At 39.3% G+C, this 26,515-nt stretch overlaps 1 protein-coding gene across 50 annotated transcripts; it reads left to right on the top strand.

The window, feature by feature from the left end:
- The first annotated feature begins 892 nt into the window (after positions 1 to 892).
- Positions 893 to 25,306, top strand: prx (periaxin). Of its 50 annotated transcripts, none has more exons than XM_051936172.1 (8): positions 893 to 1,002; positions 1,167 to 1,292; positions 3,571 to 3,730; positions 8,108 to 8,301; positions 12,064 to 13,966; positions 14,246 to 14,338; positions 15,083 to 15,175; positions 15,269 to 25,306. In XM_051936172.1, the coding sequence occupies exons 2-8, from the start codon at positions 1,260 to 1,262 to the stop codon at positions 20,320 to 20,322; spliced, it is 7,530 nt and encodes a 2,509-aa protein (XP_051792132.1). In that variant the 5' UTR covers positions 893 to 1,002; positions 1,167 to 1,259; the 3' UTR covers positions 20,323 to 25,306. The 50 variants fall into 50 exon arrangements, with proteins under 50 accessions (XP_051792132.1, XP_051791954.1, XP_051792126.1 ...); XM_051935994.1 differs by adding an exon at positions 14,060 to 14,152 and having other exon boundaries at positions 14,246 to 15,175; XM_051936166.1 differs by lacking the exon at positions 14,246 to 14,338 and adding an exon at positions 14,711 to 14,788 and having other exon boundaries at positions 12,064 to 14,059; positions 15,068 to 15,175.
- The last annotated feature ends 1,209 nt before the right edge of the window (positions 25,307 to 26,515 follow it).

The following is a 26,515-nucleotide window of genomic DNA, read 5'->3' as shown; positions in this document are numbered from 1 at the left end:
AGAAAAAAGAACAGTAAAGGAAAGGAACCGTTCCCCAAGCAGTGGCTAAAGTCTCTCCCGCTGAATGGACCTTGGGTGAGTTGGAGAGACTGGGAAGGAGCAGAGCTTGGCTGGTGTGACCCCAATGTCATTTGAAGGATTTCAATCACGTTTTAGCCTTGTTTTAATGCCTGGGAGTTTTATATGGATTATTTATTTATTCAATAACATTTGAGTCACTGCACTATGTATTGGAACACTTTGTTTTGATTGTTTTTAAATAAAAGCACTCTTGCACTTTTTGCACCATTCGTGATGCTTCGTGATGTCTTCACTGCTCAGCTCATCCGGTTACATTACCGATGGTGTCAGGTTAGTGAGCTCCCCAGAAGCCAGATGGGAGCGTGAAGTGGAACCTACATCGTCACAGCCTGTGATTTTAATTTTTGACTTTGATTTTCAGTGTGCTGTTGAACTCAGCCCCTCAATGGGTTGGTGATTTTGGTTTCCATTGACCATTGTTGCATCATTTCACGGTATTACTCAATAAATATTTTCCACTTGAATATTTTGTTCATTGAGATCCAATGTGTGATTTATGTATTCCCTTAAATTTTTTGAGGAGTGTATATTGATAGGTGTTTAATTTGTTTGTCCATCCACTGTATACCAGAATGAGGAATTGTCACTCTCATTGACTCCTTTAGTGCAGTTGGCTTCAGCTAGACCTTTGATGTTTATGGCATTTCACTGTGAATGATATGGTCTCTGAATGGCAGTTCTCTTGTCATATGTTTATCTCCCTTTCTCGGGTTCACTCCATCTTCTATCTGCCATTTTTGTTGATGAACGTCCCTGATTTAACCTACTCCTAAGTTCAATTTCCTTTCTGGTTTTGTTTTGCAGACTGAGAACAGTAAAGGCCAGCAGTCATCTGCTCACTTGGATAGACCTTTGGTATCATCTTCTCATCACCTGCATTACCTTGCAGCTGCAGAAGAAGAGGAGAGTCCAGAGCGAGTGGTGAGTTTTTTCCACGCCTTCCCTTTGAGACAATTGAAACTATAAGGGGGGAACTGTAAAGCGGTGCTGTCATGCCATCAGTAAGATGACATTTGACCTTCTTGATGTGGCAGAGTGACACATACAGTATGTCAATTCCCTCGTTTATTGCATTAAACTTACAGGTGCAGAAGGAGAGACTGCATGCGGAACTGAAACACGTCTTGAGTCTTAAAAGAAGCTTCACTGCAGAAAGGACACAGCTGTCAGGAAAAGACATGGCCATGCCAATGGAGATCACTGTGGTCCAGGTGGGAACACTTTCCACATTTAGTCTCTAAGCTCTGTAATGACTTAATTCCAAAGACTGGTCCATCTTCTCTTGCTTTCTGAAAGGAAACCCACTTAGAACTGTTGTTTTTACAGATTCATCTTCCTCCAAAAATGATTTTTCAAAAATGACTATGAACTGGCTATAAAATGGCAACTGTGAGAAGCTTGTATAATTAAAAAGAAATTAGCACTTCCTTACTCTAAGGTAGAATGGTGGAAACCACCTGCTTTATTGGATACATACAAAAGTGCAAAAAAATAAATAAATCCATGCACTAATATAGAGACCTTGTAATAGCTAAGGGCCGTCACTGAGTCCAAAACTCCAAACAAAAAAGCACAAAACTGTCCAAATCAAGTACTGTGTATAACAACAAACAGGTTGTCTCTTCTCTGCTCTGCTCTTCTACCATCTCTCCCCACACTGCTCCAAGATGAGTGTTGCCTTCCTTCCTCCCATCTCTAACTCGTCAAGCTATGGAAGCGGGCTCATTTTATGCTTGACCCAGGACTTCTAGTGATGTGATGTGGCCAGTTGGAAGTACTTCTGGGTCATTAAGAAAGCCAGGGAGATCCTCTGCCACATTATCAAAAACGTGGATGAGTGAATACAAATATAAGGGAATCACACAATCAGTATGTGCATTGTACTAGTTTATTTTAGAGAAAGTTAAAGAGATTATCCTAACTTAGGTAAAGTCCCATCAAACATTCCATTAAATATATAGTCCAAGTGCCACCGAGATGTCAATAATAATAAAAACTTTAGAAACAAATTAGACGAGAACAAGCCATTCAGCCCATCAAAGCTTGCCAGTCCTATACACTTAATTCTTGCACAATAACATCAATTTGAGTTTTGAAAGTCCCTAAAGTCCTGTCTACCACACTACTTGGTTACTTATACCAAGTGTCTGTGGTTCTCGTGTGAAGAAAAACTTCTTAATGTTTGTGTGAAATTTACCCTTAACAAGTTTCCAACTGTGTCTCGGTGTCCTTGATGACCTCATTTTAAAATAACAGTCTCGATCCGCTGGACTAATACCCTTCATAATTTTAAACTCTTCAATCATGTCTCCTCTTAATCTTCTTTTGCGTAAACTGAAAAAGCTCAACTATTTTACTCATTCTTCATAATTCATCCCCTGTAGCTCTGGAATCAGCTTAGTTGCTCTTCTCTGGACTTTTTCTAGTGTCGCTATGTTTTTATATGAAAATACATGAAATTAAAATATGAGGAATTAAGGTTAAGAAAACAGCCACAACTCTCGGTGAGGAAAGTCTCATGAAGGCAGTTGATGCTTTTCAGTCATTTTCAAAAACTGAAGACACACCAAATTAAGAAAAATAAATGTTAAGCTGCTCACTTTAAGATTTGAGGTACTAAGCTACGACACTACTTATCTACTCTTCCACACTGCCTGCTTCTAGTCAGTCTTTTTGTTTTTGGTGTGTGCTGTAAGTGAAATATGTAGACTAAAGATAATTAGACATACATAAATAAAGACCTGTGTGTGTGTACATGTATGTGTGTGTGGAGCAGTCTGCTCTGCTCACGCTCAACCACAGCCACTAGATGGCGCATGTGTGCATTTTAACATTTTTTGGAGCTTGCATGCACCTCACTTATCACTATGAAATACATGTATGTGTGTGTGTGTGTGTGTGTGTGTGTGTGTGTGTGCGTGTGTGTGTGTGTGTGTGTGTGTGTGTGTGGAGCAGTCCACTCTGTTCACACTCAACCACAGCTACTGTAGTTGGTGTGAATTCTATGGAAGATGTACAAACTTCTACAAATGTGACTTGCACTTGGTGAGATGGCGCATGCATGCACATTTACATTTTTTCGGCGCTTGCATGCATCTCATTTCTCATTCAACCCAAGCAGACAAACTCAGCTTTGTGGTTCATACCTGTTCATAAACCAAGCTTCCATACGTTTGCCTGAGCCAGATTCCAGCCTGTACTGCTCAGTTTGTGCCACAGCTGCACTCAACTACATGTCCATCTTGGACAAAACAAGGCCTGTCTCAGCCCACTTAGCTAATACCTCTACAAGCTCACCAATATACTAAAGCTGCTAGGGAGTCTTCAGGTTGTTTGTGTCCTGAAGACCATTTGCAGCTAGTCTGCATATAAATGTAGACTCTTAAATCGAAAATGTCAGCTTGCAGGTTTCCCTATAAAAGTCAATCTGAAGCTGTATTCCAGTGAAAACCGTCAATTAGCATGATATATTATTTCTTCATGTTTTAGGAGACCCTAAAAAAGTCTGAACTCATGGAAGTGGTGGTGGAGACAGAAGCTGAGGCTGGAGCCCGTGGTTTCAGTGTATCAGGAGGAGGAGCACAAGGCATTTTCGTCAAGGAAGTGCTGAAAGATTCTCCTGCGGCCAAAGCCCTCAGCCTCAGAGAAGGTAAGAACTTGCATCACTTTACCAATTCCTACATGTTTGAGCATGAGCTTCTGCATTTTCTTTTAGTATGTGTATCTTTATTTTTTATTTTATTTTTATTTTTTTATGCGTATCTTTAATTTTTTAAGATTTAGTATCTTTCAGTATGTGATGCACCAGCTGTCAGACTTTTGATATCCGATTGAAGTGATCATCATTTGTACGCAGGATGACAGTTTCAAAGTGCAGCTGACGTACAACATTTAGTATAAAAACTCATATTGAGTCTGTGAGTGTATATTATAAAGATAAGACAAACAGATGTGAAAAGATATGAAGTTTAATAGCTGTAAAATCAAGACTAAAACAGTCAAAAGAAGAATTGCAGTTTGTATTATATTTACCATAAGTATTATTAACCATAATGGTCTAAAAGGACAATAGTGCTGTTTTCCTTTTGATACCTAAGCTATCCATATGCACAAATCAAGTCACAAACTCAAGGCAAGCTGGAAATAACAAGGTCAACTGATAAGAGAAGAAGACATTTCTGTACAGCTTTGCCGTCATATCAAGAAAATAGTTGCTCACAATTTTGCAGACAGTGGAGGTAGGGCTGGGGGTGTGGTGGACCGATTTCCTGGAGCAGTGGAGACGTGAGGTAGAATATGTGTCCTCAAAAATGAAAGGCCAGGAACTGAATTGTTTCATAATAATTTACAACAGGAAAGCAAGCATTAATCTCTTCAACATTGAAACCACCAACTAGCTTTTTGTCTTGTACAGCATGAAAAAAAAGAAAATAAAAAATGCAAGCCTGTCTACGAATATTCTGTTTTCACACTACATTTTGTGGTGCTAATCTTAAATTAGGTATATTTTGAATTGTTCAAAAAATATTTTTACATTATACAAGTCTGGATAAAATTACGGAACTACTATGCTGATTTACTCCTCTATGTATAGTGAGTTTGTATTCGTAGCTTACGTTATAGTTGGCATAAATGAAGAACACTTTAAAAAGCAAGAAGAAAGAGGTTAGGAGCATGAACTGAAACAGCATGTTGCCCATCCCACCCACCACTCCATCTCAGGATCTGAGTGTAGCGGGTGAGACCTCAGGACTAGTTCAAATGGAACAGCGTGAGGTTTTTTACAGTGGCTGGAGTGCCAATCCTACCAGAAACCCCCAAGTCTTTGCTGCAAGTTGGAGAACTTGCTTGTAGGGCTGGATGTAGATTAACAGACAAACTACCACATTCTGCTTAAGTCCTGCGTCTGTTGCCTGTTTTTTCCTTATTCGCTTTTTACTATTATTCTACTTGTTCTTTTACATTCATCCTCCACTCAGAAAGCAAAGACCCACATGCCATGTCTTCACGCTGACATGCCTCCTCCTCGTGCCCAAACCACCCACTCTTTCTTCTTTCCAACTTTTGCGCCTTCCTTTTCTGCCTTACCAACCAATCGTTGCCCAGCATAACTGCCTTTAGGAATGGAAATTAAGCTACTAATAAACATTTCCCTAGTTCCCCAATGAGATTCTGTGGAACTGATGCAAATCTAAATCAAGACAACTATTTATCTAGATGTGAAATAAATAATATTTAAAGAAGCACTGTATTTATATTATATATTGTGGTATATGGCCAGCCATTCATCCCGGCCAATACCCCCAGGCCGCTAGATGGAGCCCTCCTTGCAACGTGGAGATGCCCCGAATTCCAGCAGGGCATCATGGACTATGGAGTTTTAATACACAGCCCTGCTGGATAACGTCGGGGCCACCAGGTGACGCTGCTGGGAGACACAGACAAGTTTATTTTCCATACAGCCCGGAAGTAAATCCTAGTCACATGGTTGAAAGAAATAAAGTGCTTCCGGGCTGATGAAGAAAAGAAGTTTGTATCTGACCTGGAAGTGATAGAAAGTCACATGGACTGAGGGACAGAAACACTTCCAGGTCACGGACTATAAAAGGATTGTGGGAGATCCCAGACGGCGAGCTGAGTTGGGAGGCAGGGTGGCAAAGCATCTGGGAGTGGAGGATTGAGTATTGTTTATTGGTTATTGTGGATTTATTGAGTATTGTGGAGAGGAGGGTGCTTTGTGCACTTATTTATAATAATAAGTATTACCATTGGACTTTTATCTGGTGTCTGACGTCTGGTCTGAGGGTTCAAGGGGTCGACAGTGCCTCTATCTGTCACTATATATATATACACCGTGGCGGATGTTAGCAGATTGCTGGCCAACCACAAGCGTTACCTGGTAGGTAACCACCCATACAATCAGATTGTGACACAGACTACGAATGCCGTGAATGTAATTACCCCGATCTACATGCTGTCAAATAAATGAACCACACGCCGTGGCGCAACGTTAGGGGCATCGCCGCTGACGTCCGAGGTTCTATTCCCGAGAGGGAGTGCAGTGGAGTGTGTACACCTGATGAGCCCAGAATGAGGGCGAAACACGTGTCGTGTACTCTTTGCATTTATTTGACAGTAAAAACTATTTCAACCATTCTATGATCTGCTCCTCACAAACTGAGGGCACCGTGGCGGATGTTAGCAGATTGCTGGCCAACCACAAGCGTTACCTGGTAGGTAACCACCCATACAATCAGATTGTGACACAGACTACGAATGCCGTGAATATATATATATATATATATATATATATATATATATATATATATATATATATATATATATATTGTAAGAAGTGGGTGCTAGGGGTCACTGTTGCCCCCCTTTAACTCCAACGGCCAGACACTGGACACAGGTTAAAACACCAAGAAGTTGTTTAAGTTCTTCTTTTAAATAGTGCCCTTCAAGCACTACTGCCACCAATAAACAGGCAGGAAAATACCAATAACAAGAAATTCTAAATCAAATCTCTCCTCCACACCTGCCACGTGGCCGGCCAGCACTTCCGGGTCAGATGGTCAGATGGAGAATCTCATTTCATAGCACAGTATATATACAGTATACAGAGGGGGCCAGAAAATGTATATACACGTCAACAAAAGAATAAATAAATTTGTGATATTAAATTTATACATATATCAAGGGGTGAATTTAAGTTACTTTTGACTTCTACATTTACACCAGGTGCTCAAAATGGTTACTGTGACACTTCTTATTACAGTGAACTACTGCTTTAACAATGTTGGGCACAGTATCCAGTGAGACTGATGTGCATGCCGTTTCAATTTTATCTCGAAGCATGTTCAGTGTAGCTGGTTTTCTATAATACACAACATCTTTTAGGGTCCCCCACAGATAAAAGTCCAGCGGTGTTAAATCAGGAGAGCTTGGATGAAACTCAACTGTAAATCTTCCTCCTATCCATTGTCCATTGTCCAGGTAGTACTAGAATGTTGTACCGTGTTAGCCATTATGGATGTAGTGAGAAGTTAAGCAAAATGACACCTTTTATTGGCTAACTAGAAAGATTAAAATAGGCAAGCTTTTGAGGCAACTCAGGCCCTTTTGTCAGGCAAAGAAGAAGGGGCCTGAGTTGCCTCAAAAGCTTGCATATTTTAATCTTTCTAGTTAGCCAATAAAAGGTGTCATTCCATTGTCCTGGCAAATTCTCATCAAGGTACAGTAAACTTTCATGTGTAGGTAGTGATGTGGTGGTGCACTATCTTGTCTGATTTAACAAGAGTGAGTTAAATTCATCCCTTGATATCTGTATAAATTTAATATCATAACTTTAATACAAGTTTGTCGCTTGTTGAAGTGTGTATACATTTTTTGCCCCCCCCCCCCCCCCCCCCCCCCCCCCCCCCCCCCCCAACCCCATATATGCACATACACAGAGGGAGAGAGAGAGGGAGAGATAGACGGAGATCCAGCCTAGCAGATGGAGTGCTTCACCACAAGCCTGTATTGGTAAACCGCAATCACCAGGTATAGTAGGCTCTATAAGTGTGGAGGGTGTACTAGAAGTGCTTTCTCCTTATATTCTTTTCGTTTAGCTGTCCATTTCCTGAATCTGATCTTTCCAGTAGAGTGTTGCAATGAGCATCTCACGATAGATTATCATGTATTAAAAACTAAACACAGAAAAATAAAAAGCAAATGGGAATATCACATCAGATCAGAAGGCATTAAAACAGAGAGGAGGCTATTCACTGCATGGGAGTTAACTCATGATTAAATTGGTAATTGGTAAGAAAACAACCTTACTTAATAATTCACTGTAATTTATTAATTGAAAAAATGCAGTAAAACATGTTGAAAGTTCCTAAATGTAATATTAAGAAATTTAAATTGGGGAGATGCTTGCATTAAGAAAGCAGCAACCTTATTGATCATTTCAAAACATTTTTTGAATGTTTTAATGTTAATATATTGTTGCACCTCTTTTTTTCATTTTAATGTCCAGGAGATCAGCTGCTTAGTGCCAGGGTGTACTTTGACAATGTCAAATATGAAGATGCCCTGAAGATTCTTCAGTGTGCTGAGCCATACAAAGTATCGTTCCTGCTGAAGCGCAACGTTCCCAGCGCAGACATCAGCACCTCGTCAGGCTCAGCCAGCCTGGAAGTCAAAGGTCCCAAAGCCAAGATGCCAAAACTGGTGAGCACACCTACAGCACATGTTTGCATTTTTGTTTGGCCAACACAGTTTTAGACATTTGTGGATAAGGTCTTTTAACTTTAAAGTTACTAGTCTTTCAAGATAAAACATGTTTTATTGATTCAAATATTTATCATCCTTTGGTTTCAAATGGAAAATGAAGTATTATCCGTTTTCATTTCATCTTACATCAACCAACATTCTGATATGTCCCTCTATTCACATAGACTAAAGGTCTATTCGTTTATTCATTAATTCATTCTCAATTCTTGTTTGTCTAATAAAGGGTAGAGGCAAAATGGAGCCTATTCCAGATGTGTCGGCTGCAAGTGTAGTATAACCCCAGGTGTATGCCATTGCAGTTAACTTCCAATCAAGGTTATTATAGTTTTGCCTATTTATATTCATTTTTCTTTCTTTATTTTTTCTGAAATTACTTGGAAATTCACTTTAGTTTTAGTTTTCCTTCATCGTGTATTTTTAGTTTAAATTTAATTTTTATTTCACAAAGACATTTCTATTTTATTTTTATATCTATTGGTTTCAGTTTAACTTCTAATAATTAAGGCATGGAGCTATTATGGAGTTTAGTTTTGTGTCACAGTCAGACAGAACTGTACACTTAACAAATTTGGATATGAGTTTAATGTTAGTGGAAGCTTACTACATGACATGGTTTATTATCTGGTTTTGTTTTTGTCAGATAAAAACAAGCATAATCAAAACCAGATACTGAACAGGAACAGTTGTGTACAATTCTATAATTTTTAAAATATTTTCTGTATCATTTGTGCTGAACAAATGTATGCTGACTGTTGGCGGTTTTTAGATTTTCCTTTTATTGCCCACAATGAGCCAATTTGTAATGAAATTTAGGTGAATTTTAAGGTTTGAGGGTTTTCCAAAATGTCTACAAAGTGGAAGGTGAATTATGCTCAACAAAAAGCAGGCACCTGAGAAATAAACGGAAACGTTCTTCTGCATTTTCTGTCCATACGGTAAAGGTTTTGTTGACCAGCACATTCCTATTTCAGGAGTTTAAATTACATCTTGATATACAACAAGCTCAAAGAATGGCGGCACAGGAAAATCGCCTTCTATTTCACACGCTTTATGCGTCCATATTCATCTTGCTCTGTCACCACAAATGCTGTGTGAATACTGCCCTCCATCACCAGTCGCCATTCACTGGATAAATATATGCGGACAGCTCATGGTGGATGACTTTCTGTTTTAGAGTTAAAAGTTACAAGGGGTTAAAGACTATTAATTCAAAAACGAAAACTAAAAATACTTTTAGTAAATTATTATTTTATTTCTGTTAGTCTTTCCATTTGCTTTTAATAGGTTCATTTAGTTTTAGTTTTTCATTTCGGTTTTGTTAATTATTTTATTTCAGTTTACGAAATAGTTTCAGTTTTCATTAACTATAATAACCTTGCTCCCAACTGAAAAGCATAATAATTATAAAATTTTGTCTAACCTTTAAGGCACTGCATGATAAATCTCTTTCGTTTCTATCCAGTTTAATAAACCATTATGTGCTAAACAGAGCTCTTCATTCTACTGACAACCATTTTCTTGTGGTCCTAAAATACATGTATAAAATCTGTTATGCTCCTGAATTTTGGAATTCTTTCACAATCACATTAGGCAGCTGCAGTGTTTACTATTTAGTCTTTTTGACATGAGCTTGTAGTTCTGCTTGAGGATTTTTATTCATTTTTTTATATATTGATGAGCCAAAACAATACGATCACTCCCGCATGAAGTGAATGACATCAACTATCTTGTAACAGTGGCACATGTCAAGGTCAGGGATAGTAAGCTGACATTAAGTACTAGTAGCTGATATGGAAAGTGTAAAGACCTATGGGATTTTGATAAGGGCCAAATCATTATGGCCAGATGACTTGGTGAGAGTTATTTCTCAAACAGCAAGGCTTATGGGGTGCTCACAAAAAAAAAATTAAGTTACCGACTGTAAAAAATGCTTTACATTGATATCTTGACAGCTCAGTGCCTGTTCCAGATGCGAGTGCCTACCAACAGTGGGCTAAGGAAGGAACAACCATGAACAGCTGTTAGGGTATTGGACAGCCAAGACTCATTGATGCGAGAGATCAACAAAGGTTATCTCATCTGGTATGAGCCAACACTAAGGCTACTGGTGCTGGAATAAAATCCTTGAATACAGGAACCAGCTTCAAATTTGGGACCAGCACATATACAGCACGTCTAGAAAAATAGCATGTAATGCTCACAAATCTAAATTAGGTGTATCATAGGAAAACATGATAGATGTCTTACAACACAATACAACACAATTTATTTTTATATAGCCCAAAATCACACAAGAAGTGCCGCAATGGGCTTTAACAGGCCCTGCCTCTTGACAGCCCCCCAGCCTTGACTCTCTAAGAAGACAAGGAAAAACTTCCAAAAAAAACCCTTGAAGGGGAAAAAAATGGAAGAAACCTTGGGAAAGGCAGTTCAAAAAGAGACCCCTTTCCAGGTATCCAGGTAGGCTGGGCATGCAGTGGGTGTCAAAAAGAAGGGGGTCAATACAATACAATACACAGAACAGGACACAAGTAATCCTTAATACAATATAATAGAAATATTACAAGTACAGAGCAGAATTCAACATCACATAATACGATTTGGTGTCTTGTCTTTTGATTATTCCAAAAACAAAAAAAAAAAAAAGAAAACATAAATCTAAACATCAATTATTATGCCACTTGATTAAAAACATTTCACTGAACATCTCAAACAATGAAGTGGTTATACATTTTTCATTCTGTTATGATTATATGGCTTACACCTTAATCTAAGGCAACTTACAGTACATCATTTGATAGATACAACTGGTTATAATTGTAATTAGAGCACAGGCAAGTGAAATGACTTACTTATGGTCACACAGTGTCAGTAGTGGGATTTGAACCCACATCCTCAGAATATGAAGTCCAAAGTCTTAGCCCCTCTGCCACACAGCCTGTTTATTAGTCTTACTTAGCTGTCCAGCTTATTTGTTTCAACTAGGGTCTATCCAGGAGAAAAACATTTGAACATTTTCAGTTAAATGCCAAATTAACGCCTTCTTCTTGTTCTTCTTCTTCATCCTAGCAGTTATCCCGTGTCAGCGTAGGGTCCACTGTCCGGCATGCATGTTTCCATTTGGCACTGTCAATAACATCCTCGGGGTCTACGTCAGCATGCTTCATTTCGTCCTCAGTTTGATCCATCCACCAGCACTTTGGTCGGCCTTGTGGTTGCCGACTGCATGGGCTGAGATGGAGCACAGTTTGCGCTACTGAGTCATTGGCTGTATGTATGATGCGGCCATGCCATTGGAGGCCTCATCATCCGTCAGACGTCATCATTCATGACGTGGTTAAGTCGTGTGAGCCCTAGCTACCATCGGAGCATCTTCATTTCCATGGCATGAAGGGGCTGCTCGTGTTTCATATTCGCTGGCCAACATTCACATCCATAAAGGACGACTGGGCGAACAACCAATTTAAGATTTTCGCCTTCAAGTAGATAGTCATCTTCCAGACGCAAAGGATACCCGTGATTTGTTTCCATTTCAGCCATGCCGCATTGACGTGGGTTTGAGTGTCAGGTAGAGTGTTGCCATTCAAGGAGGGGATCGAACCGAGGTGTTGAAATTGCATAGCATTCTTAATGTCGTAGCCTTCTTAATTGAAATTAACACCATGAGTGAATAATCAAAATTATTTGTTTCTGTTACAGAGTGTTAAAAGCATTGCTCCTTTGAGAAAGAAAAAGAAGAAAGCCAAGGCCGGTTCAAGGTTAAGTGCAGAAGTAACTCTTCCTGCATCAGGCAAATTCAAGAGGGAGGCCTCACCAGCTAAGTTCGAGCTGAGTCCAGTGGATGTGGAATTTGCCTTCCCAAAATTTCCAAAGCTGAAAGGTGTGAGCAAGACAACCACGGAAGGCGATATTAGCCTCAAAAGTCCAGAGATACAAGCTAGCGTTGCAAGACGGAAGAAAAAGAAAATCAGATTACCTAGAATGAGAGTAAAAGATGCAGCAGCAGCAAGAGCTGTGGTGGATGTGGATCTAAAATCACCAGAAGGGAAGGTAGAACTGGGTACCCCAGAAACTAAAGTCAAAACTAAAGAAAAATCCACAAAATTTGGAATTTCTTTTCCAAAAACTAAGAAACCAAAAGTTGATGCAGGACTTTCATGCTTAGAGGCAAGCAAAGGGATAAGTCCACCTGGAATCAAATTAAAGCCTCCAGAAGTAGAGTTTGACTTTAGCCTCCCAACTGGAAAAGCAGATTCTAAGACTGCTAAAGGGGAGGTGAGTAAGGAAGATGTCAAAATCAAGACGCCTAAAGTGGAGCTTGATTTTGGTTTGCCCTCAGGCAAAGCTGAAGCCAAAATATCCCACCCAGATATTAATGTTAAGGACACAATGAAAGAAGGCATTAAATTTAAAGCACCAAAACTTGATCTGGATATCAGTTTACCAAAAGGAAAGGTAGAGGATACAATAGCTATGCCAGAGGCTGAGGTGAAAAGTAAAGATGGTTTTAAATTTAAGCCGCCTAAATTGGATCTTGATCTTAGTCTGCCTGCAGGGAGTGTTGACTCAACTGAAGGAGACCTAGATAAGGATGGAAGGCTCAGAATGCCTCAAGTGAAGATTCCAAAAATAGGGGTTTCCTTACCATCTGCTGAATTTGAGGGTGACACTTCCAAAGACAGATACAAAAGAGATTCTTACGGCAAGGAAGACAAGCATAAAGCTGGACTAAAGATGCCGTCTATTGACATTGATGCGCCATCATTAAACATTGAAATTGGCTTGCCAACATCTAAAGCAGACAGTGAAGGAGATGTGAAATTTCATCCATCTGAGGGTAGTACAGGAGCTGGTTTGAAGGCTCCTGATGTTGAAATAAAAATGCCAAAGATGACACTTCCAAAATTTAGTGGAGCTGAGGGAGAAATTAAAGCTCCAAAGACAGACGTGCATCGTGGTAAAATGGAAATAGAAGGTCCAGATTTTAAACTAAAGGGGCCCAAAATAAAGATGCCATCATTTGGTGTTACCTTACCTACAAAGACAAGAGATAAATCTCAGGCAGAACATGAGCACATGATTCATGAAGATGGTGAAACAGGAAAAATTAAGTTACCAACTGTCAAAATGCCTTCCATTGATATCTCGGTGCCAGTTCCAGATGTGGACTTGCATCTTCCTAAAGGAAAGACAAGTGGACCAGAAGCTGGCATAGATAAAAAAATTCATCACAGCCAGGAAGAGTTGGATATAAAAATGAAAATGCCAAAAATATCCATTCCAAAGTTCTCCATGTTTGGCAAGTTAGAAACACCATCAGCTGATGTAAATGTTTCCCCTCCTAAAGTAGATGTTAAATCTCCAAAAGCGGATCTGACTCTCAGAGACATTGAAGTTGAGGGGCCTTCTGCTAAAGGAGCTAATATAACAATGCCAAAAATTGATATTTCTCTACCCAAAATAAAGTCACCGGATATGGATCTGAACATGCCTGAACTAGATATAGAGGGTCCTTCCATAAAGGGGCCTAAGATATCCATGCCAACAGTTGACATTTCTCTTCCCAAAATGAAACATCCAGAAGGACACTTGGATTTTGAAGGTCCTTCGGTAAAGGGGCCTAATATATCAATGCCAACAGTTGACATTTCTCTTCCCAAAATGAAACATCCAGAAGGACACTTGGATATTGAAGGTCCTTCTGTAAAGGGGCCTAAGATATCAATGCCAACAGTTGACATTTCTGTACCAAAAATGAAACACCCAGAGGCAGATCTGGATATTGAAGGTCCTTTTGTTAAGGGTCCTAAGATATCAATGCCAAAATTTGACATTTCTGTACCAAAAATAAAACATCCAGAAGTAGATCTGAATATTGAAGGTCCTTCTGTAAAGGGGCCTAAGATATCAATGCCAACAGTAGACATTTCTGTACCAAAAATAAAACATCCAGAAGTAGATCTGAATATTGAAGGTCCTTCTGTAAAGGGCCCAAAGATAGCGATGCCAACAGTTGACATTTCCTTACCAAAAATTAAACATCCAGAAGCAGATCTGGATATTGAAGGTCCTTCTGTAAAAGGCCCAAAGATAGCCATGCCAACAGTTGACATTTCCTTACCAAAAATGAAACACCCAGAGGCACATCTGGATATTGAAGGTCCTTCTGTAAAGGGCCCTAAGATAGCCATGCCAACAGTTGACATTTCTGTACCAAAAATGAAACATCCAGAAGTAGACCTGAATATTGAAGGTCCTTCTGTTAAGGGTCCTAAGATATCAATGCCAAAATTTGACATTTCCTTACCAAAAATGAAACACCCAGAGGCAGATCTGGATATCGAAGGTCCTTCTGTAAAGGGTCCTAAGATAGCCATGCCAACAGTTGACATTTCCTTACCAAAAATGAAACACCCAGAGGCAGGTCTGGATATTGATGATCTATCTGTAAAAGGCCCTAAAATATCCATGCCAAAATTTGATATTTCCTTACCAAAAATGAAACACCCAGAAACAGATCTGGATATTGAAGGTCCTTCTGTAAAGGGGCCAAAGATAGCCATGCCAACAGTTGACATTTCCTTACCAAAAATGAAACACCCAGAGGCAGATCTGGATATTGAAGGTCCTTCTGTAAAGGGTCCTAAGATAGCCATGCCAACAGTTGACATATCCTTACCAAAAATGAAACACCCAGAGGCAGATCTGGATATTGAAGGTCCTTCTGTAAAGGGTCCTAAGATATCAATGCCAAAATTTGACATTTCATTACCAAAAATGAAACACCCAGAGGCAGATCTGAATATTGAAGGTCCTTCTCTAAAGGGGCCTAAGATATCAATGCCAACAGTTGATATTTCCTTACCAAAGGTGCAACATCCAGAGGCACATCTGGATATTGAAGGTCCTTCTGTAAAGGGTCCTAAGATATCAATGCCAAAATTTGACATTTCATTACCAAAAATGAAACACCCAGAGGCAGATCTGAATATTGAAGGTCCTTCTGTAAAGGGCCCTAAGATAGCCATGCCAACAGTTGACATTTCCCTTCCCAAAATGAAACATCCGGAAGCAGATCTGAATATTGAAGGTCCTTCTCTAAAGGGGCCTAAGATATCAATGCCAACAGTTGATATTTCCTTACCAAAGATGCAACATCCAGAGGCAGACCTGGATATCAAAGGTCCTTCACTAAAAGGTCCTAAGATATCAATGCCAACAGTTAATATTTCCCTTCCCAAAATGAAACACCCCGAAGTAGATCTGGATATACAAGATCCTTCACTAAAAGGGCCTAAGATAACCATGCCAGAAGTTGACATTTCCCTACCCAAAATGAAACACCCTGAAGTAGACCTGAATGCTGAGGGTCCTTCTGTAAAGGGGCCTAAGATAGTGATGCCAACAGTTGACATTTCCCTTCCAACAATAAAGCCTTCAGACACAGAACTAGATATTGAGGGACCTTCTTTAAAAGGACCCAAAATAGGCATTCCAAAAGTTGACATCTCCCTTCCAAAACGAAAGTCAGCTGAAATAGGTGTGTCAGTGCCTGAAGGAGACACCAATCTCAGCATGCCATCAATGAAAATTCCAACCATTGACATCAACATGCCTAAAATAGATCTTGATTTAAGTATTTCAAAGACCATGGAAGGTGCAAGCATGGAGTTGCCTGAATCTACTACTGGTAGAAACTTCGAAGGACCTGACATCCATCTCAAAATGCCTAAAATTTCTTTGCCAACATTTGGAGTCAAAGATAATGCTGAAGCAGAGTGTAAAGGTGATGTGAAACTCCCAAAAGCAAAAGTTGATAAGAAGGCTTCTGAGTTTGAAGGTAGTAAACCAAAGCTACCTACAATTAAGGTTCCTGGACTTGATATCTCTGTACCAGAAGTGCCTGATGTGGATATCAATATTAAAGCACCAAAGAGTAAGAGTGATTATACTGTTGAAGGAGACATCAGTGGAAAACAACATGATTTCAACATCAAGGGTCCCAATGTTAAGATTGAAATGCCTAAACTTCCAAAATTCAAGAAGGATAAAAGTAATGTGGAAGTTCAACCACCTCATGTTGATATTGAAAGCGGTGATGCCAAAATGAAAGGACTTAAAATTAAGATGCCCAAATTTGGCCTTTCCTTTCCCAAGGGTAAACTAAAAGAAGGTGAAGTTGACGTTTCAGGACAGATGAAGGCCAGTGGGAAGATGCCAGAAGGGAAGATTAAATTCCCAAAAGAAAAGCATTCAATGGAAATGCCTGATGTGAATACAGATACCACCGATGGAAAGATAAAGCTTCCATCAGTGGCATTGCCGTCTGTTGATATCTCAGCTCCAAAGATGGACATTGACTTCAGCTTACCTAAAGGTAAAAGGGGTGACAAGGAGCAAGTAGGGCTGTTAAAGGGAGAAGATGAGAGACTTTCTTCTGGAGCCAGTTTTGATGTCCCAGATGTATCGCTGAAAATACCCAAGTTTACACTCCCGAAATTTGCGGGCAAAGTAAAAACAGATAATGTTGAACTGGACAGCAAGCATCTCAAAGCTGATATACAGCCTAGCCCTGCAAAGGTAGATATAGAAGGCAAATTTCCTTCAGTAGAATTTGATGTTGATGGCAAACCGAAAGAAAAAGATATGAAGATAAAAATGCCTAAAATGAAAATTCCTACTTTTGGTATTACAAAGAAGGATGAGGATGTAACTGTGATCACCCCAGATGTTGATACAAAGATTAAAAAAGGAAAAGTGCAAATGAAAAGCCCCACTATTGAACTTGAAGGCCCAGAGGGGAAAGTTAAATCACCAAAAATCAAATTCCCCAAATTTAAAATTTCATCACCAAAGACAAAACTGCCTGATGCCGAGGTTAAGATTGGTACTGAGAAAGGAGTTAAAGAGGGTGTTCAAACTCCAGATGTAACGATTGACATGCCTAAGATTTCAATGCCAAAATTTGGAACCAAAGATGGAAAAATGAATGTTGATGTCAGTGTACCTGAGGAAGGAAAACTTAAAATGCCATCTCTTGAAATTTCCCTCCCTACAGTTTCACATAAAGAGGGTGAGGTGCTGCTGCCAAAGGCAGAGGTTGATGTATCTGAAGCAGACATTAAAGGATATGAAGGTGATCTTAAAATCCCTAAAATGCCAAGTCTTGACATCTCTGCCCCCAAGTTTGAACTTGATATAAGTTTGCCTAAAGTTAAAGATGACTCTGCCTTAGATCCTAAGCTAGATATTAAAGCCAAGAAAGAAGGTGATCTTGATGGAACTGATTGGAAATTAAAAATGCCTCAAGTCGACTTACCTAAATTTGGCCACAAAGAAAAGAATATCAATCTGGAGCTTGACATTCCTGCAGGTAAAGCTGATGCTAAAATTGCTAAGCCTGAAATTTCCATATCAAAAGCAAGCGTAGATGTTCCTGACTTTGAAATGCAAGGCGCGGAAGGCAGGATTAAGATGCCAAAAATTAAAATGCCTAAAGTGGATATTTCTTTGCCCAAGGGGGATGGTGTTACAGAGAGTGAAGATAAGATTACAAGACCTGAGTTTGAAGATCCTGCTGCGGACGGCAAGATAAAGTTGCCTTCATTTGGAAAACTCTCCGCTCCTACGGTAAAAGCACCTGAACTGGACTTTGAACTCAGCTTGAGAAAACCTAAACATGAAACAGAAATAGAAGGTAACTGGAAAGGGAGAAAGGGGGCTGAAACTGACTTGGGTGTTACTTCAGAAAAATCAGAGTATTATATCAAGATGCCCAAAATGAAAATGCCAGAACTATCCATTTCTGGTCCACAGATCAAAGGTAGTGATCTTGAAATTGATGTGGGACTGTCAAAGTTGGACACCGGAAAAGAGAAGATTAAGGGGGACTTACCCAAAATACAAGGAAGTCCAGGTGTCACAATTAAGGCCCCAAAGATCAAAGCCCCAAAAGTAGATGCAGATGTGAAGGCACCAGAGGCTGATATTGAAGGAACAAGTGGAAAATTTAAAATGAAAATTCCAAAGTTTGGTTTATCCACAACAAAAGATGAGGGTGAAGTTAATGTAGACTTGCAGCAGGAGACCAAGTTTAAGGTTCCAGATGTGGGATTTAGTGTGACAAAAGATGGAGACCACAGCACCAATATTGACCTTTCCCTTCCTAAGGACAGTAAAGTCAAAGGTCCTAAAAAGGAAGGTAAGCTTGAAGTTGATTTGCCATCTGTCGAACTGGACATCCCAGAAGGTGGTATCAAGGTGCCCAAATTAAAGATTCCTAAAATTGGCGTGATGACATCCAAAGAGATGTTAGAAGGAGAAGTTGCTTTTGTGTCAGACTCAGAAGAAGCAGAAGAAAAAGCAAAGAAGCATCATTTCAAATTTCCCAATGTAGAAATTTCAAGCTCTAAACCTAAAGGGTATGCAGAAGTAGATGTCAAAACTTCTGGGAGAGATATGGACCTTGAAGGGCAAACAGATGGACTAAAGTTAAAAATGCCCAAAATCACAGTACCCTCTGTCGGTTTTTCAGATTCAAAAGACCAGCACTATTCAACAGAACTGATCACCCCAGATTCTGATGCAGACATCAAAATTCCAAAAATTGACATTAAGGTTCCAAAAATTGACATTAATATTCCAAAGGTCGAAATTAAAGCCCCGGCCGTCAATGTAAAGGCCCCAGAAGAGGAATCATTGGAGATGGATGAGGAACATAAGTCCAAAGTTAAACTACCAGAGTTTGGAATTGCACTTCCTTCTGTCACACGGTTAGAAACTGAAACATCAGACGTAAAGTTAAAAGTCAAAGGACCACAAATCAAAGTTAAAAATGCTGAAGCGATTTCCAAATCACCACAGTCTGATGGGGATGCTGAAGGGCCAAAGATGCCAAAAGTAAAAAAAGCTGTTTTTGCTTTTCCAAGGTTTAATGGGGCAGATGCGTCATTGAGTCATTCTCAAGGAGAAGTGAATCTGGGGGCTGGAGAAACTAAAACCAGAGTTCCCAAAATCAAAATGAAACCCACCTTTGGAAAGTTGCGTTCCAAAACAAAAGGGGCAGAAGTGAATGGGGATGCAGAAGAAATAGATGGAGAGGAAGACGAAAAACATAAAACTGGAAAAATGAAGATTCCAAAAGTCACACTTGCAGTCTCTGCGAAGACAAGTGATGGGGCGGGATATCATGTGAATGGACAAAGTGACCCTGCTTCAACGAATGCATCTCAGCAAGACAAGAGTAAATTTGGGAAGATGAAGATTCCCAAAATTGAATTTTCCTCACCCTATTCCAAGGGGGCAGTAGATGAAGGGGAGGCTGAAATGAACATGAAGCTGGTCAAGGAAGAGGAAGCATCAATGTCAAATGGAGACAGTAAGGGCTTAAAATTTAAATCTCCAAAAATCACATTTTCAGGCTTTAAAAAGAAAACTGGCAAAGAAGAGATTGAAAAGCCAGTGTCTTCCAGTGCCAGGACTGAAATGGCCTGTCTAGAATCTGGGGATAAACCCATCTCACAGTCTCCCAAGCCCAAAGTTTCCATAGGTTTGTTTTCCAGCAAATCCAGAGGAGAATACACTGTGGAACAAAGAACCAATGGTCAGGAGGCCCAAGAAGAAAGTGGCAAACATCATCTGGAAGGTAGAGGAGACAAGTCCCCCAAGTTTAAGCTCCCGAAATTCTCCCTCAGCCCCAAATCAAAAGGGGTCCTGGTGATAACCCCTGAGAGTTCCCCAAAGGCAAGCCAACGTTCCTCACAACAAAAGGAAGGGGAAGAATCATCTTCTGGTTTTAAAATCCAGATGCCAAGGGTGGGATTTAAGTCCCGTCAAGACGAGCACACATCGGAGGAGCGGATAATCATGGATGATGAGGATGAAAGTGTGATCATCGTGTCTAAGACATCTAAACACACAATAACAGAATCAGTGACTGAAAAATCCACCACCATTTAACCAGTCGCTCTCAGAGGTGGGACTAGAGACACAGTTAATAGAGAAGATGTACCACTCTGATGCAGTTACATGTTTCAAAGAAGCAACCATTTTATACAGTATATACATTTTTGATTGTTCTTTTTAATTGCAGAGTTTTCTTTACTAAATATACATTTGCTTTTATGTTTTTTCGCTCCAATTCACATGTATAGTTCTTTTACATGGGTGCATATTCTGTGGAGTTCAGGATAAACCTAAAGAGCCAAATAGGTAACAACATCCACAAAACACACGTGCACACAAGTTCACCTGACAGGTTTAAGTTTCACAACTAAAAAGTGCCAGTGACTGGACGATTTCTTTTTAAATTATTTCTGCTAAACGTTGAAGATATGACAGAGGTGTTTCTGGCCAGCCAATATCTTATTGTCTTCCAGTTTTCAGAAGTAAAACAGCAGATGGCTGCACTTTCTTACCTGTTTATTGTGATGAGATTCTATTTGGACCGAGTAAGTGGCTGGAGGTTCAGAGAAGGTCGGGTAAAAGGACACAAAATCCTGAAATAGAACCTGCAGTTTGATTTCAAATGTGATTTGCTTGGGCATTGATTTGGAAGGTCGATGGGCTGTGTTTGTGCCTCAGCCTTCGCTGCTTTCATTTGTGTTTCAGTGTGCTGTGACATTCGGAAAGTCTTGCTGGTGACGTTTGTGATGTGTTTTAGGTTTGGGATTATCATAAATGGTAGTTGTAGTACACAGGGCTGCAGTTAAACTTTTGAGAAACAAATTTAAGGCAGTACTAGTCAGCGCTTAGAATTGAGCACCATTGAAGATAAAATCTAATGAAAACATTTGAACATAAAAAGTACTGAAGGACCTCCGAAATTAAAGCCAACAAAGTGATCAATGCATCTCTAAGTTGTTTTTGTAGTGATCCCTATGAATATTTATTTTTACTGTATTTTACTAAAGGATACAACACAGAAAAAAAGTGTAAAGTAATGAGAAAAAGTAATGATGTCCAACAGTTGCAATTTTTTCATGTTTCATGGGCTTTTCCCTTGTTACTTTCTCCCAAAGACATGCATTCTGTTAAAATCTCTTTTAGTAACGGCAAGTACCCCAATGCTGAAACCAAATTGCCCACCTCCATACTACTTCCCTCAATTTCAGTTTCTGCTTTGTTTTATTGCATTCAATAGGTATTAAAGCCATTAGAAATAAGGGCACCACCATATTTGCAATGCAAAAAACATGGAATGCAGAAAGTATACAACACAGAAGACAGCATAAAGCAATGAGCAAAAGTAAAGATACCCAAGAGACATCATCTTCACAGGTCTCACTGTCTGCATGAGATTTCCCATGGGTACTCCCCCCGCCCCCCAAATCTCAAAGACATAACACACTGTTTACATCGCATTTACTAATTGCAAGTACCCCAGTGCAGAAACGAGATTGTCCACCCCCACACTACCGTTCTAGTTTTTTCTTTATTTTACTAAATACAACAACTGTGAAGTAATTTATAAATAAAGGCAACACAATATTTGCAATGCAGAAAATATGGAATACAGAAAGTATACAACATAGAAGATAGTTTAAAATCACAGGCAATAGTAATAAAATACCCAAGAGTCATAATTTTCACATGTGCCACTCTCCTCCTGGGCTTCTCTCTGGGTAATTCCTCCCAAATCCCAAAGTCATACATGTGTAGCACTACTTGCATCTCAGTAGTCTCCCTGCTTTTCCTCCCACAATGAGATGTGAGGGTCTATATCAGTGTGCCCCATGATGGACTAACTTCCTGTCCAGGGATGGTGCTTGCCTTACACCTGATGTTGTTCAGATGTGCTCTGCTTCCCTAAGACGCTAACATTTAATCAGATAGATTTAGTATATAGAATGATGGTTGATCCATCAATGGGTGAGTAAGTACTGGTCAGAATCTTACATATAAAGTGCTGTTTATTTATCTTTACTGACTCACAGAGAGATTTACTTAGACTTAGTTCCTTCCATACCGATCATCGCATTGGGTAGCAGGCATTCACCAATGACATTGGTTGGCCTCGACCATAGCAACTTCAAAGACAAACAGTATATTTTATATATAAAGGGCTGGGAGATGCTCAAAGTCAAAAATTAGTCGAGGTCAAAACCAAGGGTCACCAAATCTATCGACGAAGCCAAAACAAGAACAAAAATCAAAGCTCAGGAACAAGAGCAAAAGATCCGAGAACCGAGAAATCAAAAATAAAGATCATGAAAGTCACAAAAGATGATAGGCTTGTTATCCACAAACTCAGATACAAAATTGCAGTTAAAACAACCTTTTAACCTCACACCAATTGTCCGCTCAAAGTTGTGACCCTAGAGGTCACACCCCTAGCAACCAAGATCCACATCACGATGACAGAATTCACAAAATGGCAGCACTCAAGGAAAAACTAAATGGTTGTCTCCAGATAATAAGTTCCTCATAAACTAAACCTGACATCTGACATCCGAATCAGAATCACTAAATTTCAAAACCGCAGAACAGATTTTAATTAGCTAGAATTCATTTAGGATAAAGCATAATAAATGTATGAAAAATATCTATCTATCTATCTATCTATCTATCTATCTATCTATCTATCTATCTATCTATCTATCTATCTATCTATCTATCCTTTATATAGTGCCTTTCCTCTCTATCTATCTATCTATCTATCTATCTATCTATCTATCTATCTATCTATCTATCTATCTATCTATCTATCTATCTATCCATCCTTTATATAGTGCCTTTCCTCTCTATCTATCTATCTATCTATCTATCTATCTATCTATCTATCTATCTATCTATCTATCTATCTATCTATCTGCTTGGTTGTCTGTCTGTCTGTCTGTCTAATCTCATTGTATTTATAACATAATAAATCTTGATGCTTGTGCCTTCATCAGTGTGCTCATAATGATGTGAATCCAAGGCAGGCATCTCCAAAAATGGGGCATTGATACTCTTTGGGTCACAGCTCTCTCCTTAAGGAATGTAAAAAATAATAATAATAATAATTCCCGGTTTTTCTGCAATAAAATTCAAGGCTGATAATGTTTGCCGTGTACACTAGAGACTCCACAAATGCCTGCACACTTTGCTAATTTGGAATGAGATATCAACATAAAAAGGACAAATGTCGACAGAGATGTGTGGAAAATGCTGCTGTCATAAGGTAGTGCAAGTCATTAGATTATGGGTCATAATAATAGAAAGTTACCCCAATTTTGACAGAGATTTGCTTAAGGAGCTATGGATGGTTTTGTAAGGTTTTGTCCCTCTGGGGTACATCCCTGATGGTGAGATGATTATCATCTATAGCAGGTGGGTATTAAATATGTAAGCTCTGCTACATTGAACGTCAGTGTCAAAATAGCAACTCAGACACACAAAGTAATGCATGGGGAAAATGGCTTCTAGTTATTCAGACAATTCCCGACGCTTAATGAGAGCAGAATATCATCCATAAGCTTGTGGCTATGCAGAGGTGAGCAAACATTCCTGGTGGAGCACTCTGATTGATTATGTGCTTTTATCACAGCTAGTTGTAATAGTTAGCAGCTACTGTACTCTGAGTCTGTAGTGAAACCTCTCAGCAAATTGTACTCTCCAATAGAACATGACTTTCTGCAAAGTATCAGAAAATGTGTCTTGTCTTTTAAGCACATATGGCTGGACTTATCTGGCTCAGCTGTAGTCGGATCGACTACTGTATTTTCTGAAATAAGAAAACAAGTGATAGGAAGTACTTTGTGTGCTCATGAGAAGTTCATGGTCATGCTCTGACTCTTCGGCCCTGCTGCCTACTGTATTACAAATGTGACTGTCAGTGACTATTCAGAGTCAACAGCTAAGAGAGTGTGCTGTATCTTATATGATTCACTTCTTAGCATTTCCCTCTGCGTTTAGAATGTTCTGAGTTCCAACACCTTGTTCTCTGTAACTTCAGCTTGATTTCTGTTGACTACTTCAGGCTTGGTCCTTACCTGACAGTGTATCATACATGCTGGGTCTGACTACCTCCTGTCCCATGTCACTCAAATCTAAATACAAGTCCATATCGTTCAATTTGACAACAGCTGAAACATGATGAAGTACAATTCTTAAAATATGGTGGAGGAATTGTTTCTTAGATATCATATACCCACCACTTTATAGGAAGGGCCCTGACTCTGAAATGTTAAAAGTGAAACAGCAACCAAAATCTCACAAAGGAAAATGTTTGTTCATAAGTGTAACTTATAATCTAAATATTAAATTGGGTTGAAACAAAGCTGCAGCCACTGTGGTTTCCAGCTTTCACACAGTTGAGCACCTCAAAGTGGATTACAAGTCTACACTCAAATGTTTCTGCTTCTCTGCTGTTGAGTATCTTTTATCAAATTGTAAACAGCAGTAAAACAAGGTCAGGGTGGCATGTGGATTTCAAAGAAATGATGAGGCTATGTGAGAAGCAATGAAAGTTACCCTGGCCTGCTGTGAGTTTTTATTAATTTTAGACCACATTCATCCCAAATCCCAACATTTATTCTTCAAGCCAGGGGGCATCTGATTAAACGTTTAAAACATTTTAGAATAATGGCTTCACAGATGATGCTTTTCAATTTGGACCAGAGTGGTTAATCAAAGAAGTTTCTTTTTTACATTTCAAAATATTTTGTTTTTCTTTGAGTCGTGTTTGAGTGTTCACAGCTATCTGCTTATATTAACAAGGGGGCATGTGTCAAAAAAAAGAAAAAAGAAAAAAATGTTAACTGAGTGCTTTAATAAATGAATGTCAATGTATGTCCATGAAAGAAACAGCACCTTCTTCATATGCCTGTAACTGTACTGTGCACTGACTATAATTATAATTAACATATGACAGAATGCAACTTTACTGATTGAAAGTATGTCCTTTTTATGTAGAAAAACACACAATTAAACGTTTTTTACGAGTGATACAGAATTACACCAAATCAGATTGTGGAAGCATTTCAATCTTTTTATACGAGGGTCTTTCAAAAAGTTTCTGCACTTTTATATTTTAGTTGGAAACAGTGAAGGCGGGAGGAGCAGTAATTGGTCGAGTCTGAGAGTGTCATGTGACTAGTTCTGTCTGGCAAGCCAGCTGCCCTTGCACTTTAGTATACAAGTTGTCACCCTGGGGTAAAGATGGCTACGAAACTTATAAATTGCACCAAAGTTCTGTCATACGCTTTTTGTGGGCAGAAGGTGTGCTGGGAGCAAAAATTCATCTCCGCATGTGTGCTCAGTATGGGGATAAAATTCTCTCTCGTAGAGTTGTCTATGAGTGGATTGAAATGTTAAAAATGGCCGTACTAGTGTGCTGGATGCAGTGCACTCCGGACGTCCAGCTACAGCCACGACTACGAGGAATGAAGAAAGAACCCTGATGTGAAAGTGGCAGTGCATCAGTAGCTACGCGCTCAAACAAAAAACATTTTTTGCTGATGGCATTAAAAAGTTGGTACGACGCTGGGAGAATTGCATTGCAAAGGAAGGTGACTATGTAGAAAAGTGATGTAATTTGTTTTTGAAATTCTTAATAGAGTTTTAAAAAAGTGCTGATTTCCATTAACATATAAAGACAATAACAAGTACCTAGTTCAGGTGGTCAACTATTTAGAAAATTGTAACATTGGTCTGTTTGGACAGCTCAACCCCAAGTGTGCTGTTAAGATTATCTAATGCCATCGAATCTTTGTCAAGATTTAGAAAATGCTTTATTGTGTTTGGTAAGAATGGAGTCAATCAACAACCATGCCTTCAAAGTGCTGCTCTGCTCCAGAGGAAAAATACCCAGAAGAGTTCAATATATTAAAAGTAAAACCTTTATCAAAAGTAACAAGGAAGAAATGAAGAGGAAAAAACAATACATCACTCCAAAGGAGGTGTCATATGAGTAAATGTGTTGTTTTTATTATTATTTACTAGCCAACCCGCGGTGTAGCATACGCTGTATGATTATGTATTGATGGGTGAACACTTTCTGAACGATACAGTTGTCCAAATGGCGTTGGTTTGAGTTTGACTGTGAGTGAATGAAAAGATAGACCTCTGGAGAGAGCAACATACAATTGTCCGTAACTGAAAGTGGGATCGTCTGTGATGAAGAAGGCCACACTGGTGAAAGTTACTTCGTCGGTAGGGATAAGTGTCAGTA

This window comes from Erpetoichthys calabaricus, chromosome 1 (genome assembly GCF_900747795.2).
Source record: "Erpetoichthys calabaricus chromosome 1, fErpCal1.3, whole genome shotgun sequence".
Lineage (NCBI taxonomy): Eukaryota > Metazoa > Chordata > Cladistia > Polypteriformes > Polypteridae > Erpetoichthys > Erpetoichthys calabaricus.
Note: the sequence above shows the minus strand (reverse complement) of the source record. Positions and strands in the feature narration are given on the sequence as shown.

Bases quoted from the DNA above. Each gene is read 5' to 3' on its own strand.
- prx (XM_051935971.1), top strand. From the start codon at position 1,260: ATGGCCATGCCAATGGAGATCACTGTGGTCCAG. The intron at 3,731-8,107 runs GTAAGAACTTGC...TTTAATGTCCAG, and splicing joins AGCCCTCAGCCTCAGAGAAG to GAGATCAGCTGCTTAGTGCC. The intron at 15,176-15,268 runs GTCCTTCTCTAA...TGGATATTGAAG, and splicing joins GGCAGATCTGAATATTGAAG to GTCCTTCTGTAAAGGGTCCT.